Source organism: Fringilla coelebs (genome assembly GCF_963513975.1).
Source record: "Fringilla coelebs genome assembly, chromosome: 11".
Taxonomy (NCBI): domain Eukaryota; kingdom Metazoa; phylum Chordata; class Aves; order Passeriformes; family Fringillidae; genus Fringilla; species Fringilla coelebs.
The window spans coordinates 7,056,298-7,078,934 of record NC_140037.1 but is presented as its reverse complement, the minus strand read 5'-3'; the positions used below and the strand labels follow the sequence as shown (position 1 = coordinate 7,078,934).

The 22,637-nt window shown below is 46.0% G+C and overlaps 1 protein-coding gene across 2 annotated transcripts in view; it reads right to left on the bottom strand.

Moving 5' to 3' along the window:
• AMOT (angiomotin) overlaps positions 1 to 22,637 on the bottom strand; it is a 58,454-nt gene that overhangs the window by 25,411 nt on the left and 10,406 nt on the right. The window contains exons 1-3 of one of the 2 annotated variants that reach the window (XM_084212854.1): positions 21,366 to 21,771; positions 7,995 to 8,160; positions 5,677 to 6,595 (exon numbers count right to left, since the gene is read on the bottom strand). In XM_084212854.1, coding sequence (XP_084068980.1) covers positions 5,677 to 6,548 — 872 coding nt within the window. In that variant the 5' untranslated portion in view covers positions 6,549 to 6,595; positions 7,995 to 8,160; positions 21,366 to 21,771. Of the gene's footprint in view, positions 1 to 5,676; positions 6,596 to 7,994; positions 8,161 to 21,365; positions 21,772 to 22,637 lie in introns of those variants that run through there. The other variant, XM_084212855.1, reaches the window with a different exon arrangement.

Below are 22,637 nucleotides of genomic sequence, written 5' to 3'. Positions count from 1 at the left end.
CCTTTGGGATGCACTTCAGCCCTGCAGCTGGAAAAGCACACACTGTTGTTCCACCTGGCCAGAACTGCTACAGAATACCTCCCTGGCTGCCTGTGCTCCCAGGAGGGACTCCTGCCCTGCAGAGGATGGAAGGCAGCTCACAACATTCCCACAGCACCAGGAGCCTTGGAGGAACTCACAGCAGCGAGCAGGAAGCTGAGCTGGGAGCTCAAGGGTTGCACACAACGCTTCTGAGCCCAAGTGCAAACACTCAGCACCATCCTTCCTGCTCTCCAAGAAAGAAGGAATCACTCCTTGCACCCACCACTCCATCTGGGCATTACTCACATCTGGCAGCAGCACAGGGGAGTTCAGCAGCTCTCAGCTCAGCACAGGGTTCACTATTTCAGCATCATGCCCTTCATGTCTCATTGCCCTGCTTCCCTGAAGAGAAACCTCCAAGCTCCCGCTCAAATTCCTTAATGGGGAAACAAATCTAGCCTTTGTTAACTAAGAAAAAAAACATAGAATCACTGCTCCAGCTACTGTTTCTCTCCTCACATTCAGGTGACTGTGGTCCCTGCCAGCAGCATCATTTCAGGAGCTGTACTTCCCCAGAAATGATCATTTGCAGCATGAGGATTTCAGGGGTCATGCAGAAGAGTGATGTGCAATTAATTTCCTCAGGAATGTTCAGTTTAGTAGCAGCAATTTGGTTCTTCTCCTCCCAGGGGGGCAGCTCTACTTATTGTTGCACTGATTTCATTAACTTCATTTGCCAGTTCTCATCATGAAGAATGAGGCAAAACCATCACAGGCCATGCTCAAGGTCACCTGGTTTGTCTCAGGTGGTTTCCAGCTGCTTTCTTAGCTCACCCCGTTGTGTGCAGAGTTAAAACTTTGCATCCTCACAAACCACTCACCTCCTTGAGTTTATTCTTTACCTATCACCACAGCTTTGCTTTGATGTTGTAATCAATTAGGGAATAACCTTGCTGTGACATTTCATCTGTGATGACCCACAGAGTTAGATCAAAAAGAAATACATTGCCAGTCTGCCTCATGGGTGCAAACAAACCAATTTTCAACCAACAAAACACTCTTTTCCAGTCTGAAAACAGCCTAGAGCAGTTACTCGGGGAGACTGGTGTCAGTGAGTTAATCTTAAAAGCCTCATGAAGATGATTTAGATGCCAATGTTAACGTTTTGAGCTATTTGACTAAAAACATCTTGTTGTTCTGTCAACAGAGACCCAGTGGCAGAACCTTGCCATCCTAAGCACCAATGAGATGAACAAAATGATGGCCAAAGAAACACAACAGCAGCACTTTGATTCTGAAGGGCCAGTGGAAATGACATGCCTTGTAATGATCCTTTCTTTTTAAACCTATTGTAAAGAACAACTCTAGGAAATCATGGCTGAGTATTTCTAAACAGGATACATTTCCAAGAATTCCAGCATCTTGGCACTCACATCCAAAGCCTCTCATAGTCTTGAAATTATACCAATCTTGTGGGCTCAAGCTAGAACATGAGAGCTTGGAGCCTCTAGCTCTGTGGCATTACCAACAGCATTAGGGCTTCCAAAATGTCACAAATGCATTTATATTCCCAGCAGAACGAGACAGCACAGCTGGGTTAATACATCCTAAAAATTGGTATTTAAAAAATATCAGCTTTAAAAAATTATATTTAAAAATCCTAGTAACCTCACAGTGACACCAGACTTTTTAAGATCTTGCATGCAAACTTTTACATACACATTCAAAGAACTTTTTGGCATTCCCACTGTTTAAAATTTTGTCTTATAAAATACTTACATACGTTTTGTGGGTAAAAAATACCTGGCTCTGGGATTTCTTTATATTAGCAAGAGAAATTAAGAATTTATTTCTCTGGTAAAGCAATTTTGTGTTAAGAGAGTCAGAAAGGTAAACAAAAAATTTTTCAATATTTTTATGCTACACTGCAAAATTTAAAGGTTAAAATTACTATTGGTGTCACTTAACAGCATTGCTGATAAAATGGTAGCAGAAAATTCCCTCCATGAGAGAATGAGTCCTCAGGTAACCCCGCAATAGCAATGACAATTTTATCTGAACCAACCACTTCAGAAAAAATGTAGACTCTCAAAACACATACACAACAAAATTACACAATCTCCTTCCATTTGCCTCAGTGTCACAGAGACCTGAATAAACCAAACGCAGGGGGAAAACAAAACTCAGAGCAATTATCCCCACAAGTGTTTGGGTTTAAAAGCGTAACTTTAAGGGCCACTTCTCTGTGCACCACGCAGGAATTTCTGCTCTCTGGCATGGAGCAGAGGAACTCCACAAAGGCCAAGTACAAACCTGGATTTATGGCTCTGCAAGCAGCAGGGTCAGCTGAGTTTTTGGGGCAGGAAGGCAGAGCCAGGGAGCGAGGGCAGCTCTGCAGCCATGGGGTGCTCAGGCTGCCAGGACAGAGGGTCACACACAAGGTCTGTGGCACAGCAGCACAGTGGGGAAGGCAGAAGAATGAAGAGACCAGGAAAGGTCTCTGGCTTGTTAAGGTTTTTTCTAATGCCTGTTTCATGTTCAAGAAGCTCCAGTTCCCCTCCTGCACAAACCAGGAAATGCTGCCCGCGGGAGGGAGCAGGCTCCACTCCATTACACAGCCGAAATCAAACCCAGGAATTTTTGTTCTGCTGCCCAGTCACACCTGATTAGCCCCCACTTTGATGCTGCTCAGGGGAACGAAGTGCACACAGTGATTTACTAATTATGGGACAAATTCTGCAGACCTCCCTCTCAAAAACTTTCTGTGAAGTCGATGGGATTAATCACCACAGCAGGAGCTCAGTCACTTGGGCTCCAGACAGAGGATGGCGCTTGAATCAGAGAGACAAGGAGCTTCCTCTGCACCCAAAAATGCATCAGACAGGAGTTTCCTCTGCACCCAAAAATGCATCAGATAGAGGCTTTTTCTGTACCTAAACCTGCACCAGACAAGAGCTTCCTCTGCACCCAAAAAATGCAGCAGACAGGAGCTTCCTCTGGACCTAGAAATTCACCAGACAGGAGCTTCCTCTGGACCTAGAAATTCACCAGACAGGAGCTTCCTCTGCACTCAAAAATGCACCAGACAGTAGCTTCCTTCTGCACCCAAACCTGCACCAGACAGGAGCTTCCTCTGTACCCAAAAATGCATCAGGCAGGGGCTTCCTCTGTACCCAAAAATGCATCAGGCAGGGGCTTCCTCTGTACCCAAAAATGCATCAGGCAGGGGCTTCCTCTGCACCCAAAGCTGCATCAGAGAGGAGCCCCCACTGCACCCAAAGCTGCTCCAGCTCTCGCTGTGCTGCCACAGGAGCCCTTGCAGCCCCAGGACACGGAGCCCAAGGCACCCATGCTCTCCTCTTAGACTGGAGGGTTGTTTTCACAACCAGTGCTAAAGTGTAGCTGAAGTATTAGGGAGAGAACCCAACTCTGGAACATCACACGTGGCCAGCCCTCTTCTAAACTTTCTGTAAAATTTCCAAATAACAGCAGAGATGCCTCCGGCATGCCCGGTATTTACATTAAACCAACATCATTACCAACATACACTGTTCCCAAACTTACACCGCCCAGGAGCAGGTGAAGCAAACTGTTTGCAGACTGGTTTAAACTTACCACACAGCCCATTCCTTTCCCAGACTGGGGAGGGTGAAGCATGAGAATGCTGTGAATTCCCCAATGTTTATCTTGCTCAACGAGTTTTATTTAACCGCATCATTAGGTCACCCTCAAATTCCCCCGAACAATGAGGGGAAAAACCCGCAGAAAAGGGTGTGGCTTCGGGAGCAGAGAGAAGGGGCTTTGTTTCCTTGACGCACAATTCAAAAAATGCACACATTTACCAATCCAAATGAATCCCGATAAAGGCCGAGCCGCGGTGCAGGAAAACTGGAGACTGCAAGGACGCTCCTGGTGAGAGGCAAAAGCTCTCCCCGGAGCTGTTTGCCTTTAAAATCCCCGCACCATCACCCAGCTGCACCTTTAGCAACACAGAAGGTTTCTTGTCTAAATGACAGTTTCTCTTACAGCATGCGGGAGAGGGAGGGGAATAGAGGACTCGCTGCCTTCCTTTGCTACGCTGCTCTGTAATTTATGGATTAGTCTTGCAATTGTTCTACTGCTCCAGCATTTGCCTGCAAAGGAAACCTCTCCTATGTGCAGCTATTTAGGTTAAAAAGTAACCTCATTAGATTCCCAGCGCTTTGAAGACAAATTTCAGTTGCTTCCCCTACTGGAAACCTTGCCAGCTGAACCTTTCTCCTCCCCCTCCTTCCCCCCACCATGTTCTTTCAAAGCAGCCAGGATCCATCCAATACAGACAAAAATCACCCTGTCTAGAGGAGCTGACTGTTGGCGTGTTTTCAAATACCTCTCCCTTGAACAGCAAGCAGGCTACATCTCACTGCATATAATATAAGGAGTATTTCTGATGCAGCAGAACCACTGAGGAGCTGTTTCCCTGTCCCATGTGCACAGAGGTTTGAGGCCTTTGAATTTGCAAAAACATTTGCAACGAGCTTCTACAATCATTACCCCCCCTAAACCCTTTACTTCCCCTTTTCCTGGCCTCTTTATTATTTATTTAGCCAGATCAAAGGGCCTTTTCATCAGGCTTGTATGCTGCTGAAGTCATTTCAGATCACAAACAATGGTGGACAAACTCTGAAAATAGCTCCTCATAGGGCTAGGAAGGTTCTGAGCAGATTCAAATTCCCTAAAGCTCAGACTCTGCTCCCAAATACTGACTGGTTTCTTCATGCTTCCCTCAAAATGTGCAAACACAAATTCACAGAGACCTCTCCATTTACATCCTCCCGTTGCTCCTTTGAATTACCCTTTTAGCTTCAAAATGAAGCCAAAATTATCACACCAGACCCCACCTGGTGTCAGGCAGAAATGAGATGATATGGGAACAGGTAAAGTGAAGCTGGGGTTTTAGCCCACCTTAATAAAACTTCATCTTCCCACACGGACATCAGTGTTTGGCTCAAGCCAAATCCAGCTCCTTATCTAGAGGGAACCAGAACAGGCTGAGATTTCAAATGATGCAAGAAAAATGAGCAAAAGCTGAACGAGCAAGCCTGGGATGAGGCACAAAGCATATTCCGTTTTCCTCTCCTACACTTCAGGCCACTGAAAATAAAATTCTAAAAACTCTACAGGACGCTCAGAGGTGATTTTTGCTACCTGCACCATTATTGCTTTCATTCACTTTCTCCTTTCCTATGTGATGCAGTTTTAAGAAAAACCTTTTTCTGGAGGATGTAATTAAAGAACAGCTTAAGTCTTGCAGTAAGTAACTGCAAGTTTCTACAATGAATCACACCATAACTTTGGCTTTTGTAGCAAAGCTTTGTGAGGCTCTGGAGCCTCAGCATTGAACTTCCCCATACCATAAAATCCGGTTGGCTTGTTTTGGATCTTTTTTTTTTTTTTTTAATAAAAAAGCATCAGGCCTCTCTAGTCAGCTACTGAAGCAGGTAACAGTCCTTCCAGAGAGTCTGCAGCTGAACACAACATGTCATGTCACATAATGAAAATGGGGTCTTTGCTGAAGGAAAGTGAAGGTGAAGGTGCTCAGGAGTGAAGGTGATTGAGGGTTTTATGTTGTTCCCTACGTGGCTGTCACAGGGCGTGTTTTAAGGTCTCTCTTACCTGACTGAGCCATACTCAGGGGGATGCTGATACCTCATCATGGGCCCATCAGATCTTCCCTGCTGGCTCATGCGATGCTCACTATAGAAATGCCCCGAGTCCTGAGGCTTGCAGTTCATAGACGGGGTGGACACGTTTTTGTAGGGGTACTCCGGGGGAGGCCCCCGCTGCTCCATTCCTTTGATGCTGGGCTGGGAAGGGGGCTGCACCGAGTTCTTGTAGAACTCATTGGAGCCAGAATTTTTGTAAGGGTCGCTGGACTGCTGGGGAGAGAGCGGGGAGAGCGGGGAGAGCGGCGCGCTCGTGACGGGCGCGTGGGCCTTGACGCCGCTGGTGGCCAGGGACAGCTGCATCAGCCGCTCGCTCAGGGAGCGCACGTGGCCCTGCTTGAGGTCCTTCAGCCCCTCGTCCTGGTGCACCTTCCCCGGGCTCACCCGCTGCACCGTGGGCCGCCCCTCAGTCCTCATCTTCTGGTTGGTGACGCCCGTGACGTAGAAGGCGGCCCCGACGCTGGCGTGCGGCTGGCCCCGGAAATACTGCGACTGCACCTTGGCCTCCTCGTAGGTCGGGAGGTCCTCGCTGTTCTGGAGGCGCGGCGAGAGCTGCTTCTCCATGATGCTGTTGTCCACCTGTATCTCCTGGCCCTGGGGCTCCTGGCGGGCAGCATGAGTGACGAGCTGGTGGTCCTGGGAGCTCAGCCCTTCGTTCTGAGCGGCCGGGCTGCCGGTGCTGCTGAAAGGGGGGGCATTGCCTGTGGCTTGCTGGTGTAAGGCCAGAAGGTTGCGGTTGTCATTTGGGTTCCCGTATCGGAGCTGCTCCTGCAGCAGGCGCTGTAAAACTGTCGTAGCTGCTTGCTCTTCTGAATTCCTCATCTCAAACTGTGGTGCCTTTTGGGTGGAATGTAAAAGCTGCCCTTGACCTAAGGAAAGGAGACACGGTTATTAGCGCCTGAGTGGATGGAGGGAGAGATATTCAGGAGCAAGGGTTTGAAATACAGAAAAAAAGCAGGTTAGATTACCAAAGGTTCCCATAACAATGGGGGTCATCAAGGCCCACGGAGACCTAAGAAGGACGTGCATGCCCGGGGGGCAAAGCCTCAGAAAGGTGATGAAAGGTGACTTGAAAGTTTATAGGCAAATCAATCCACTGCAAGCTGTAGGGATGCGTGCCAAATACCTCAGACAGCATCTCGGGCAAAAAGGAGACGCGGAATTCACAGGATGATGGTAAATATGCTTGAAACCTGTTTGCTTTATACTTGGAGTTACCAACAGTGAAATACACTTCCCGTATTTGTAGGCAGACAAGGATAGAAGTGTGAAATCAGCAACTTGTCAGTTTTAAGGGAAAGGAAAAAAAACAAAAAAGAGGCCCATTGAGATAGCATATGGTTCAAAAGAAGTAAAGAAATCTTTCGGCTTGGATAAAGCAATTCATTAATACCTAGTTAGCCAGCAGGTTTTCAGAGTTATGAAATGCCCAGAGTGAGATCAGCACCTCTTCTCCCTGCCGCAGAAAACCCCAGGCACGGTGCAAGTGAGGACTCGGGAACTTCCTGCTATACAAAGGCAACCAAATCCTCACACATCTAAATACCCTCAGCGGAATGCATGCAAATGCAAGGGGAGGAAAAAGAGTTGTCTGATCTAAGGAACAGAAAAAGACCTCTGAGTGGCAGGAAAAAACACTGCGTCCCAATGAGAGAAACACAAAGAGCCAATGTCAGGCACATCCTAAGTACAGATTAAGCCAGTGACCAACAGCAATTACATTTTGCTCAGTCTCCCAGTGGAGTCAGGAGTGTGTCATGGAAACTCAGGCCCATTGGCCTTGCCCGAGTTGAAATATCAAAAATTAATGATACCTTTGAGACATGTAACTGAAAGCAGAGCTACTTTTGAGCTAGAACAGCTCAGAATAGAGAGTAAGCCTCACTCGCTGGCCAAGCTGTGGCTCTGCCCTGACAGCAGAACACGTGTTGGTGTTCCAGCATTTTCTTTTGTGACCTTTTTTCTGTATTACATTGTCCCTCAGCAGAAGGTAACTTGTTCCCAACAGTTTGTTCCGTGGCAGAACCAGGAGGCCTGAAGGATCTGCTTTGTGCTGCACCTCCATAACCTCCCTGTTTGCTCCCTTAGACCAGCCAACCCCTGCAACACAAGGACTCCCACTGGGCACACAAAAGCCTTCTGCAAATCCTAATGAAGGGAAAGTTAAAATCCACCTCATTCCAGGCTGCCCACCACGGCAGGAATTCAGGCCCTGTTAGCTGACCTGGAATGTGACTCCTTTGAAATGCTGTTTGAAGTGGCACATACCTTTGTCCTTCACTTGGAGTTCCCTGGTGAGGAGGAGCAGTTCTGCCACATGGGGGGACACACTCAGCCTTCCTCCTGCAAACCCAAGGTCTCCACTCAGAGATGGCTTCAGGCTCCTCTTCAGCAGGCCAGATCACTTGATACTCTCCTCGCTCCCAAAATAATTCTGAGGAAAGCATTGAAAACATCATTTTAATCAACAGATGGGACCCTCAAAATAATAAACCTTGGGCCCTATTTCACATTTTCCTTTTGTAGCTTCTTGTTTTCTCCCAGAGCCCAACAATTTTGATCCCTTTAGGATGAATGAACCCCCATGTCCCCAGCAATCTACTCCAGCTGCTGCTTTAATCATGACCATTTCTGCTCCAAGATTAAATGTTGCCAAGTAATGCTTTGTCCCATCTGTGCCTCCAAGTGAAACAGTGATTAAAACCCGCTAATTCTTTAACTCCATTGTTTTATTTTTTGCTCAGAATGAAAGCTGCAGCACAGATGAGGATGCCCTGTGCTTATGGCTCCTTTGCCAATGGTGCTGGGTATTTCAAACTGTGTCAGCAGAAATCCTCTGCTGGATGGTGACACTGTGAAATGCTTGATAAACTTCAACACACTGTGCCTCAGAAATGACTGTGAGAATGATCAGTTTGTGAATATTAGCTTTATTTTACAGACTGGGAAAGTCAGGGGAAGAAAAGGACACTGACAAGAGCTTATGCCAGAAATACATTGCAGAGCACAGCTCTAATTCCCAAAACACTCTTTAATTACGTTACTTTTTTCCTTCAGAATATGAAACACTAAAGAAACTTTAACCATTGAGAGGAGAAGCAGGAGAATACAGAACAATGTGTATTTAGGCATGTTACAAGAAGCAGTTACTGAAAGTGTCCCAAAGAAAAAGGCAAGCAATGCAAAAGATGTGGAACATATTTGTGCACTTGGTGTGTTCATAATTTAAGGAAAGGCAATGAAAACAGAACCAGCGAAACTAAAAATATTCATTGATACGTATAATTTAACTTAATTTCCTGGAATGTTGCAAAAAATAAAGTGAACAGATGCAGTGAAGGAATGCAGACATGGATACTTCTGTCTCTGACTTATTACAGCACAAATCCACACCCAACAAAAACTATCTCAGATCTGCAAGTTAAATACTTGAGGTGTCAACAGCAATTTCAAGGCACATGAACAATATCTAAGGAGAGAACAAGGCAGTGTTGTGTGGTGTGGTACTTCAAGATGGTGGTTGAAAAAAGCAGCTAATGTCAAATTCTTAACTGGTGACTTAGCTCGAGAGGGATATATTGAAAACAGCTGCCAGCAAATATGCAGTAAAGAACCTTTAAACCAGGCATTAAAGACAGCAGATAACCAGAGCAATTTCTAGCCTCTTTTCCCAGTGTTGCACAACAGAAGTTAAGGATTCCTCATCCCCCTCACACCAGAATCATCCCTGACTCTTCTTTTTATAATTTTTTTTTTTAAACCAAGCTGCCCTGAGCAACCCTTTTTATTAGAGTATAAAAAGGCTTTTATTATGCAATATGATGCTGCCTTTCCACCCAAAGATTTCTTTTGTCTCAACTGGAAAAATCTAAGGAGGTGGGGGGGGGGATGTTGTTTATTTTTTTAATACAAAGATACAATCCAGCTTGAGATTCTGCCTCTCTGCCTTAAAGATTTTTCTTTCAACAGACAAATCCAATCTGTGCATGTTTAACTCCTTCAAATGCTCCAGGAACCATTTCACACGCAGAGCTTCACTCCTCAGCACTACCAGCTCATTCTGCTGAGCTGATGGAGGGAGGGCACAGTTCACACTGAAAACATTTGCTGGAACTGAATACTACTAATTTTAGGGTGGATGTAAATTAGAAATCAACCTGGAAACCCAAAGCAAAAGGTGGGCTGAGATACAATATGAAGATATTCTGGCCAACAAATCCGCTTTCTTTAAATACCAACTGGTAGCCTATTTTTTCCAGTTTTATCCCATTATTTTTAATTAACAAAGAAAATCTTGTGCAACTAACTTGGGTGGCAGCATTCCTGGAATCTGCTTTCTGAGCAGGCTGGAACCTCCTGGCAGAACCAGTGAGTTAACTTTTCTATTAACAAAACACAAAAATGAACAGTACAATTGGTGCTGAAGCCCATGTGTTATTTATTTGGACACCAAACTCTATTTTTTGTCAGGCTCTTCCAGCAATTTCGGTTTTCACTGTGCCAAAGATGGAAATTAGTGAGATCCACTGGAAAAGTTGTTATGATAGAGCTGAAAGGAAATTGGGAAGGTTCTGTAGATACTTTAAACAGACATATTTGGGGGTTTAGCCTACATCTATTATGATTGATAGGGCTGAAATCAGACTGCCAAACTGTATGGATGGGATGGTGCACTCTCCATAGCCACAAAGCCTAGAAACACCTTTTCCAGAGGAAAATTCAGGTTTAGATCAAATCTCATCCAAGCAACCACGGTGAGATTTCCCAGGCTGAATCAATTTTTCAATTTGCTCCCAAGCATTGCAGCTCTATCATCCTACACCTCATTTTAAACTCTGGTCTGAAATTACTGCTGGTAATTTGAGGGAAAAGCTCTGGAGGAAACATCACAACCTAGAACTGGTAGAACTAAGACAGGAATTGCAAATAATGCTTCACCATGCTGAGATCAAGAATGGACACAAAATGGGGGTAATGTAGGTACTATTTAAGGAAGAAAAGCCTCATGTTTGCAGGGCATTGTGTAAAAACCCAGTAGCTGAGGCTTCTGACTTAAACATCATGTAATTATGCACAGGAACCTTGCCAGTCCCTCGTGAGGAAGGAAGATTAATGAAGAATTTAAAATGATAATACTGCCAGGCTGTAGGGAACCAAAGCAGCACATTTCTGTACAGCATGCAAATATTTTCCAGCATTATAAAAATAAACAAGCTTAGACAAGTGAGCGACTCACCACTGTTTGATGAGTGGCTCTAATGCTATAGCTCAATTAACCTGCATGGAGCAATAATAACCTCACAAGCAAAGAGAAGCATCTTTCTTTAGCTTGTGAAATGAAGAGGAATGCAAGAGTCCCTGTGAGGACAGCCTGTGCATACTTGCCCAGAATTACTGCTTAGCCAAGGAGCTAATTAGCTTACACATCAGGTGGGATGGGAACAGGTTCACCACCTCATCAGGGAGGAACTACAGTTAAGCACTTTCAGTTTTACTCCGAAATTTTGTGTCACTCACGCCTGAAACAATCCAGTGTCACACTTCAAACTCCAGCAGCAAATTCTGTAAAGCAATTCTGTGGTTTCTTAAAGGATGTGCTCGTGATACTGCTCATCCTGGCTGGCAGCAGGGGATGGGATGCTACCAGCTAGATGAAGTTTTTGGCTGGTTTTTAGGTGTTGGGCTTTCTTCAGAGAGACCTGTACCCTGTAATAGAGGAGGGGACAGGAAACAGTGTGGAAAGGACCAGCTGTGAAGTCCCTGGGCAATACTCCCATGCTGAGTCACCCCTGGGTAATGGAAACACTCTGCTGCTCCATGGCCCACGCAAACCCAGCAGGCTGATCCCCGATCCTGCAGAATTCACTCAACCTGTGTCATTGGAGCCGTGGCTGTTCCGCACAAAGGCTCGCTTTGGAGTGGCTGGGAGCATCAGGGACTCAGAGGCAAGGTGCCAAATTATTTAATGAACACTGGAGGTTATCACTGAATGCTCTTTGCTTCCTTCCAGTCCTACCCAAAAGGAGGAGGAGGAGAAGGGAGAGAATACACACCAGGCTAGTCCTGGAGAATAAAGATTCCCAACGTCTGGCGCCAACACCCAGACCTGCAAGGCAGCACCCAACAAGTCCCAGCGTTGTGAGATCACTTTAGCACCTGCTCCTAAGCAGGAGGAGGTTCCAGACTCCAACCATAAACACCTCCCCAACTCCCATTCAACCCTCCTGGCCCTGCCTGCCTCCATCTGCTGCCCGTGGCTCAGGTGATCCCGGAGGGTGGCACCCAGCAGGTGCATGGAGTGCTGCCAGCATTACTCATCTTCATTCCAGAAGGGCAGAGTCACCGGGCAAACAAGAAAAACTTCCTTCTTTTAACGAAAAACAAGAACAATGTCACCCGGAGGGGGGCAAATAGGATGCATACCCATTGTATTAGATCATCGTGCTACAGCAAGGAAAGGCCAGGAGAACAACCAAAGACTGGTCCTGGTTTTAACAACCCTCCCAGCCAGACTGAGTCCACCTGAGCAAGGATTAGACTGTCCCTGATCCTGCCCCTCAAACACTTGTGTCACTGGCACCAGGCACAGGGAAGCCTGGCAGGCTGAAGAAAAGGCAGCAGGTTGCTTGGCCTGGCTGGAGATAAATAAGTCAAGACATCAACATGGGAAGATCCCCTCTAAATTACATCTCAAAGGAAAAAACTGACAAGACCTTATTTGACCTTTGAATTACTGCTCCCCCCACTAAAAAGTATCAATTTCTTCACAGGGAAATTCCTATAATCTTCACCAACATAATTTAGGCTTTATATTACAAAGGAAAAAAAGAATAAATACTTACAAAGCCCAGTATAAATAGGAATGAGTAGTGGCTTTTAAGTACTTTGAAAAGAATGCTTTGGGATTTCAAGTTCCTCCCTAAAATTTTAAAAGTGACAGGAGCAGGATGATTTATTCTGAATATACCAGTCTGATAGGAAAAGCAGCTGGTTTTATTGAGAATATTTCTCCATGAAGACATCACACCGCTCTATTAAACTGTTATGCAGCACTACCTAACACCGCTCACACATCTGCAGAGTCACAACCCTTTAGGGGCAGGTACTGCCATTTCTGCATAATTAATGAAACACAAATTCCAGCACAGGCAATGGAAGCTCTGCTACCAACTCCAGAAAGGCCAAGATCTCACCTTTTAGATGTCTTCTTGCTAAAACCAGCTCAAGTTCACGCAGCTTCAGCCACACCAGGTCTCATTTCAGAGGGCTGCCTCCCAGCACAGAGCAAGCAAGATTCATCTGCCTCAAACTTCAGCAATTTCCAGTTATTATCCCTGCAGAACTGGGGAATTGCTGCAAGCCCAAGCTGCAGTTTGAATTCAACATCAAGCTTTGTTTTGTGTTTTGAGAATGCTCCACTTCTGGCTGCTGCTGGCACTCAGGCAGCGCCCTGCTTCTGTCGTCAGCAGCCCCTGTCCCACAACTATCCCAACTATGCCTCAGCACCAGTTTCATTGCATTGTGTGGTTTCTCCATTCCTTCCCTGATTTAGTCCAGGCCTCTCCTCGGGGCTCTCAGATAATGAAAACCATGTGAGAGTAAAATGTAATCTTCAAACACGCAAACCGGTTTCATGTGCATTATCAGAAGGGAGCAAAATGTTGACAGTGCATCATTTGTCCCTACAGATAGGATCAGACTCTTTTAATTGCTGCTGAGATTAAAAAAAAAAAAAAAAAGAAAGAAAAAAGATTGGAATCACCATCTACGTTAAAAATAAAGTCAAAATTCGAAGCTAAAAGCTTAAGCAGCCCTGAAAACAATGGAAATATGATTCTCAAAGAGATATATCCATTTTGTGCCACCTTAAGGTAGTTTTTCCTCATATGTCAGTTGTGACATCCTGAAAATTTATATCATAAGTTGACACAAATAAAAAAAAGGTAGGTGGAGGAGGATGCAGAGTAGAAAACAACCACTATGGCCTAACTTTAGCATGGAATTTTCTGGCTTTTTCTAGCAATACCACAATTTAAACTATTTTAAGCCCCCATATGGAAGAGCTCTTCTTATTTCAGAATGCTGTTTCACAGAATCCAGAGAGCAGGCAGGAATGCCCCCTCCTTTGGTGTCAGGTCTGCTTTTTGTTTCCTTTAGAAAAAGAATAAGCTAAAATACAGGTAAATTGCCAGTTATCAGCCAGAGATGCTGTGGCTGAAGGAAGGGCACAAACCCAGTGCAATACTGGGACAGCCCAACACCACTGAGAGATCTCAGTGCGTGCCATGGGTTAAAAATATGAATTAAAACTAAAACCCTTCAGAAGATCCAGCCCACTACATTTTTAGACAGCAAGGATGTTATAAAAGTGGTTTTGGTGTTGTTCTTTTATCATAACCACCTGGGCTTTTCATGTGCACCTCATAAAAAACCTTTAATTACCTATAAGATGATTAATTGAGCCTCACCACCACACTGGGAGGAAGATATTACTCCATTCATTTTAGCACAGTGGTGACTGGCTAAGTCTTGGCCTATACTGATGTTTTTTGTTGCCACAACTATGTCACTCAGAGAATTGATTTCTTTCAATGTGAGTATTCCAGCAACCACTCTAAAACAGATGCAGTTACAGTAGGAAATAATTGGTTTTAGGTGTATTGCTTAGGAAACTTCGTGTAAACCACACCAGCACGACTTCTGCCTTGCTAATAGAAACTTCATCACTGCTAGGAAGATTTTCTGTAGTAACAGCAAGCACAGATCCTGCCTAAATGGATCAGGGATGTTGGCACCCCAGGACTTGTGCAAGCAGAAGGCAGAGGAACCCTCTGAGAGTTTTCTACAGCTGGAGAAGATACTTCTGCAAAGGATCCTCAGCAGCTGCAGAAAAACAGTTAAAGATTCAGAGCCCAAATGAACAAAATGAACTTCACTGAGTGCACAGAAAGCAGAGGTAACACACAGCTCCTGGAGCACAAATCCAAGGTGATTAACCTTCCCTGCTCCCCCTGAGAGCTCAGTCAATGCCAGCAGGGCTTGTGCAGGAAATGCACTCAGCTCTCCCCTGCCTGAGGAATGCAGTGCCAGAGCCTCTCCAGGCAGGAAAAGCTGCTGTCCTGGGCTCCCAAGGGAACACATCCTGCAGTTTGCCTCCCCCTGCACCACCCTGGGCCCTGACCTCCATCCCAGCCTTTTGAAACTGCTCTATGGAAGCTCCCTTCAAACCCCCTGAGCAGCAGGGCATGGGGCCAGCAGTGTCCCACACACAGTTCCTACTGCCATCCCTGCTCCCCCAAATCAGAAATCCACTGGGCTTTCAGCACATGCTAAATCCACTCTTCCCCCCAGCAGTGCTAAGATTTTTTTATAATTTTTTCTTTTCTAAAGAAGATCCAAGTGCTCCACACCCAATCCCAACTCGACAAGAGCAGAAGCTGCTCTTTCTCATGTAACTTTGGAGTGCTCTTTTGTGCCTGCTCTCCGCAGATCCCTGATCTTACCCAAAGGAAGGGTGGAACAGGCTACATAATGGCTCTTGGTCTCTTCAACCTTCATCATTTACAGTAAAAAGTGTTCCAAATTTGTTTTTACCCAACACAAATATCAGCACTCAGCTGTGATGACTCCAGAAAATTTCAGATTACCACCTCCTTGTGCACCTCCACAGGCTATCCCAGGATCCCAGACTGGTCTGGGTTGGAAGGAACATTAAAACCCATCTCGTTCCAACCCCCCAGCACAGGCAGGAATGCCATCTCACACTGGTTTTAAGTTCTGGCCCTCCAAAAATACAGAGGAGGTTTCAGCTTTGCTTCTTTTCAAAAAGACAATGGGAAAACAAGGAAGATATATTTTCCCAAGCCCCACAACAAGGCTAGCCCCAGTATGAAGCAATCAAATTTGTTTCAGCTGAACACAGAACCACCCAAATTAGAACAGCAGGAAAAGTCCACCAAACCCTGATGGGAACAAAGTCACTGAAATGTGGAATTACTTTCCTTGAGGGTTACAGTAAATAATCCTAATATATTAAGTAATTCTTTCAAAAAAGAAGTTGTGTAGAAACACAAAACATTTTAAAGAAAATATTACCGTGACACAACTCTTAGACAAGGTTTTACAAATGCTAATTAACTCATTAAACAAAATCCTAAACTGGCTTAATTCATAAACATTCATATAAGAGAACTGTTCAACAACATCTTGGTCTACAATTGGACACTGTAAGTGCTTCAGTAATACAAATAAGCCTTTAAAAACCAATTTTATTGGATCAGCAAACTTCTTTGTCATTTGCACAAAGTCTGGTTCTATACTGTGACCAATACTGATGAGCCTTAGCCCAACAGTGGTTACCAAGGAAAATGACCAAAGACCTCTCCAAACTCCCAAAGAATTTCAAATATTTAGTATTTAAAAAAAAAAAAAAAAGTTATTTTAAGCTGAGACACAACCAAACTAGACAAGAGTCATTCTCAGAGAGGACAAGAAAGTAAAAAAGCAGCAAGTCTGAATGGCAGCATTTATCTCTGAAGCCCTTCTGCAGGACCAAGAATGCAGAGTGCCTGCCAGGACCAGAGGAGACACTCAGCTCTTGGGAACAGGAGGGAGCCCTCACTTCTCCAGGGCCAGCCAAGCCCTGTGGGAGCTGCCCAGGACAAGGGTGACACATCCAACAACCACCAGCAGGAACCCACAGCTCCATCCCAGGGACATTCCAACACACGTCCCTCCTGCACCTAGGCTGAGCTCCACACACAAACCTCTCCACTCTACTAAGGCAGGATTTTAAAGCTTTGAGGGGTTGGTTTGTTTCCACAGGTCTTTGAATTCTGTTCTCAGGGGAGTTTTTTTAATTCATATTTCATTTTCTATTCCTATTCACTTCTCATGCACCAAGCTCCTGCTGACATCAAATGCCTGGTTTGCCCTGAATGGCCATTTTATTCACAGGTATCTTTTAAATCTATTCTTACTTTTAAAATTACATCCAAGTGTCCATGTAAACACAAATTCCATCAACCGTGAAAAATTCCTTTCACTCACAGGCATAGCAGGCAAGTAAGAAAAGGCTATATTGCATGTTTAAAAAATTATTGCTCCTAGGAACAACTTCACACTCTTTTTCCCCAAAGCTGTTGGATTTTTTTCCTGTCCTGAAGACAACATTTCAAGGCTACTCTGGAGAGCCAGCTAACATGCAAGATTTGGATATTTGCTGACCTTAGAGTTCTCCATACAGCCCACTACTTTCATATGGACACAGTTCCAGCATCAGATCTGTCCAAAGCATGGACCAAATGCTTTTGGAAAGGCTGAAGGTATGGCCATGGAGGCTGCAGCATGAAGTTCTTCCTGTGGCCAGCACTGCATTCCAGAGCTGCTTGGGAATACACTCTCTCCTGTATAAAAGGGTTTAACAACTCCTGCAGCCAGACTGGACTCACAGGGCAGGTAGGTGCCTGCTCTTTCAAAAAAAACCAATTATTTAAGTCTACAATATAATGCTGCTGCCACATATGGGGCACGTGCAGAGAGAAGATCAGGTACCAGGGTATGTGGAAGCCTAACCTAGAAAGTACCTACTCATCAGAAAGTAAGAAAAGCAAAGAATTCCTGAAAGGAATGAGCTTAGAGAAATGGGTTGTGGCCCAGATTCAACACAATGGACTAAATCACTTTAGTGACAAATCCTCTAGTGCTTCCTGCAAGTGTATAACCCCAGCAACAGGCAGTTTGGAACACTTCTATGAGGAACCAAGTCCTCTCTTGTATTTCAGTGGACAGAAGAGGAGAAAGAGAGCCTGGACCTTATTGCCAATCCCCAAGAATGGCTGTTCTCACACTTTTATAAACACTTGGTCTCCATGGAAGGGGGATACCTAGCAGCAAACATTGGCAACCAAGGACATTCCACTCCCACTATATCGTCCACAATAGCAAGAAGAGGAAAAAAAATCCATAAGGCTGCTTTGATTAGGAACCCTTTGAGAGGACTTCTTCAAAAGTGAGTGTCTGAAAATACCTTGAAATGTGGGAATGTGCAACAACAGCCAGATAGAAGAAAACAGGCATCTTACTTTATTCTGAAAGCATTTACACTTCAGCCCAAAGTGGGAACATCCATTAATCCAAGAATCTTTTGCCAAGAACAAGGTCATCATTTTCCTTTTAATTCACAACAGAGCCCAGCACACAACATATTCTGCACCAAACAGAGAATCTCATCATTTACAGGTGTTTGGAGCCAGGTTCTAGCTTAATGCATACTCTGAACTTGTAAGAACTTTATTATACTGGGTTTTGTCTTCCCTGCAGGTCAGAGCTCTGCAGCGCTTTAAGAGCCACTAGTAAGAATGAAACAAAAAGTGCACAAGGAGTTCTGCCCCACAAGGGGGGTATAAACAGACAAATTCTTTCACTGCCAGAAGTATTTACACATTAACACACTCTTGGACTGTTGATAATTCTAAAATTGAAGACCTATTCCTGTGTATGCATTAATACAACAATCTAAACCAAGCTCGGATTTTACTCCATGTTACGAAAATTAAGCTTTAATGAGCTCAAATTTTCCTTGAGCTGTCTGCTCATTGCAGTGACAGTGAGCCCCAGCCATGGAGCAAGGCATCATTGTGCTGAGCCCTAGGAAGAATTAAATGGTGCAAGTTGTTCTATCAAAATAACCACCAAAAATAAATATATAAATCACATTACACTCAACTGGAAACAAAAGGAAGGGCTAGAAGTGGGAGAAGCATTTGTGCTCTGAGAACTTGGGGGTTGCAAATTCTCAATTTCACTGTCATGGTTAGGAAAATGCACAGCAAAGCAATGCAACCTTATTTCTAAATAAACAAAAAGATTGGTCAGTCTGCTGATGCAAGACAGACTAAAGAGAACAAGAGAACTATTAAATTATCTCCACTTCTGGGATTCTGGCTATTCTTTTGCAAAGTGAATGGCTTATGCTAATCAGGATGCATCTGAAATGCATCATTCAAGCCTTCTTGTGCAAATACAGTTCTTATTTATCCCAAAAGATCCCCACCAGCTGGCAATGTTTGCATACAATGTTAAACCCAACCTCAAGAGCCCATGCATTATGAGTCATTTTACACTTAAAAACATTAGTTCCCTTCAGAGTTCTCCAAGACCGTGTATCCCACGAGAAGAATTTTAGTGGAATTCAGCAATAATACACTATGTTACCATCCAACTTCCTCCAGCACAAAGAAGTTACAAGTTTTCTGTTGTTCGGTGGGTTTGGCTTTTTTTCCCCTCCTAACAGTGCTTTTCCTCCAGAACATCTTTGGGGAAGGAACAAAAGGATTTGCACCAATCCCTTCTACATGAATCAAATATTTATGCTATACCCTCTTGAAGCACTTTCATCTAGTAACCTATGGAATGTGATCTCCTGACCTCAACACTCAGGCACGTCTAAATCAGCTGCCCTTTGAGCTGTATTAGAGGCCACAGAGAATTTTTATACATTTGTATCAGGCATATGAAAACCTTGTGGCCCAGCTGTGGCATTCTCAACGGCCACAAAGCATTAGTCCAAAGAGTGCTCTGGGAAAGGGGAATGCTTTGCTTGTCCCACCTTTATGGCACAATCTAATGTTGTGTGTCACCAGGAGCAGGCAGGATGATGAACCACGCTATCAGCACATTAACCAGCCAGCACAATTTCAATTCAAGTGTCATGGCAAGCTCCAAGCTCACGTCCCACCACATGGCCTGCTCTGCCCAGCTCCCTTCTGCCTCCAGCGCCCTTCCCAGGGCAGTCAGCACTGCCTGCAAAAAACCTCCAGAATCCAAAAGGCAAAGCACTTCTGGGATGAGCAGGCACCCCATTCCCTCCATCTGGAAATCCCACCCTTTCCTCAAGAAAAATAAATCATTTTATGTTGTCTTTGTGGCTCCCAGGAATCTTTGAAGGATGGGGTTATGTTGCAAATAAGTATCCTGGAAATAAAAGAGAGGGAGACCAGGTGTCCTAGATGAACCTGCAACCTCAACTACAGCACACATTTTTCCAGGGTCAGCTCATGACCCTGCTCCCTCTAGGAGCAGTCACTGAGGTAACCTTGGTGAAAGTCTGACCCAGGGATTTAACAGGGTCATGGGCCTGATGGGAGGGTTCATGTTTTCACAGCAGCCCTTAAAAACCGAGGTGATGCTGCCCATGGCTCACACAGCAGCAGCACGAGGGCGTAGGGAAAGCTCGAGAACACAGCTCTTGTGTTCCCAACCTGGTAGAAAAGGCTCAGTGCCCTGAAACAGTCAAGCAGAAAAACGTGAGAGAGCAGCCAAAACCAAGACCCTGTCCTCTGCCCCAGGAGGGATCCTGGTCAGTCACTGGCCCCAGTCCCCTCGCAAGGCGCCCCAGTGGCTGCTGCACCTCAGCAGAGACTGCGGCACCCCCAGGTCTCTGAGGGTCCAGCAGCTCACAGCACGCTGCCTTGCTGCCCCACCTCTTCCACTTTCTTTTCCCACACAAATCCCTCCAGGGAAGAGGAAGGAAAAAAAAAATCTTAAAAAAGAAAGAGGAACGGGGAGCAGGACAGACCAATATGTAGCATTTCCTGTATCATCCACAGGAAAAACCCACGCAGCGGGGAAGAGCTCAGTGTCAAGGCTGGTTTCACCACATGAACAGGCAGTTCCTCCTGCTGGGGGATGCTGTGTGATTCCACAGGGAACAATACAATCTCCCCTGACATAAGGAGTCCCACTAGCAGCCACACAAAATTCCACAGGTCCTTCCCTTGAAGAAATGCCTGCTAGCAAAGAAGGAAGGAGGAATGTAGGTACAGAGCTGGGGGAGAAGGAAAATGAGACATTCACTGTGGTATTATCACTTGTAAACCAGGACACACTCAGCACTTGGCCCCTACAGAAAGGAGTATTCTGCAAAATATGTTTCCCTGCACAGAGACTGGGCCTCCATCCAGTTATTATGTGCACATGTCCCTGCTGCGTTTTCAGCCTTACTTCGGGAAGAAAAAATCTCAAAACAAAGAACACATCCCCTCATATTCACTGTGCACAGTGCCAAGCGTGCTCCTGACCATGTTCAATAATCTGTTAAGGCGTGCTAATTATGGGTGCAACACTTTTGCACCTTGTGACACAGCAGTAAAGCACTTAATGTAAAACAAATTCCAGAGTAAAACAAGAAATCGGCCGATGGTGGCAGCCCTGTTTGCACGTGTGATACAGAAATGCACATAGATGCTCCTCTGTGCAGCACGACCAGCAAAGACAATCTCAACACGTGGATTACAAGCACAATGACTGCAATTATTTTCTCAAAAGAAAAGAGCACCACAAGAAACGGCTGCTTTCAAACACAGCCTGACACAAACCCACTTCAGCGACTTCCACCGAGTTTTACTCAATCCAATTACACACAAGTACATCACTATTCGTTTTGGCAATTTACTGCCACTGGTGAAATAGGTGGATGAGCGTATTTTGTTCTTTTTTTTCTTTTGCAAGATAAAAAGCAAACTTTACAGGAGAGAGAAGTGATGGACAAAAGCTGACAGAGAAGAGAGCCAATCTAACTCCCAGGTTAAGGCTGGAGAAAGAATGCAGAGTCCCTTGCAGCATGAGCACATCTCTTACCTACTGATCTGCTGAAGACAAAAGGGTTTTCTTCTTTTCAGAAACTGGACACTTGTAGCTCGTTGGGTCAGTCACACAAAGCTTCCCTGCTGCCAAAGGTATTCTTTTTCCCCTCGGGTTTTTGTTGTTGTTGTTTGGTTTTTTACCCCAGAGAGTAAAGGGCAGAACAGTGGATTCAGCAGGGGCAAAGGGTGGAATTCGAGATTTAACGGGCTGGAGAACTGCAGAGCTCTCTCCAAAAGATGCTGTATTTCAAGGCGCTTTCATTTGCAAATCCTTCTTCATCCTCAGTGTCAATAAAACTGGAGGAGGGGGAGTAAACTTTTTTTAACCGCAGAAATAAACCGGACTCCACAGTACGGGCAATGTGATACGAACTGGATTTGTGGCTCGACTTTTTCTTTTATTAAAAATAAATATACTTTCAAAACAGGCAATCGAGCTGGAAGGGGGGGGGGGGGGATAAAAAAAAATCCCAGAGTCAGCCAGGACCTGCCCGCGGTCGCTGGGAGGAGGATAGCGGTACCTCGAGAGCGGCAGAATAAACACAAAGAGGGGAAAGTCCGCGTCCCGGCGGTGGCAGCTCGGCTGTCAGTGGCAGCGCCGCCCGGGGCAGTGGCAGCGCCCGCGGCCCCGGCAGCGAAGGGCGGCCCGCGGCATCGCGCCCGGGCGGGCTCGGCTGCGCTCGCTGCTTCTCCGGTTACCTGTGCGCGGCGGCGGAGCGGCACCGGGCGGGCTGGGCGGCACGGAGCGCAGCGGAGCGGGCGGCACGGGCGGCTCGGCTCCCTCCTCCGCCTCCTTCCGCTGCTGTGGGCGCGGGCGGCCCGCGGGAGCGCTGGGCCGGGGCGGGCAGGAAGCGCCGCCGCCCCCGGGCCCGCCCCGCCCGCGGCACCGCCCCCGCTCCGCTCCGCCCGCCCGCCCGCCGCCGCTATTGTGTGCGGACACACGGACACACGGACACACGGACCGGCCCGAGCCGCGGGGAGCAGCGCTGCGGATCCTGGCCCCGCACACGCACCCCAACAACCCCACCCTGTGCCCGGAGCGGCGTCCAAAAGCTCCTGGAGCTCTTGGGGCCGTGCCCATTCTCTGGGGAGCCTGGGCAGTGCCCAGCACGCACCGGGGCGAGAACCTTTCCCGAATACCCAACCTAAGCCTCCCCTGAACAGCTCCAGCCGCTCCCTTGGCTCCTGTCCGTGCTCACAGAGAGAAGTCGGAGCTGCTCCTCCACTGCGCCTCGGGAGGATGTCGAAGACACAACGAGGTCTCCTC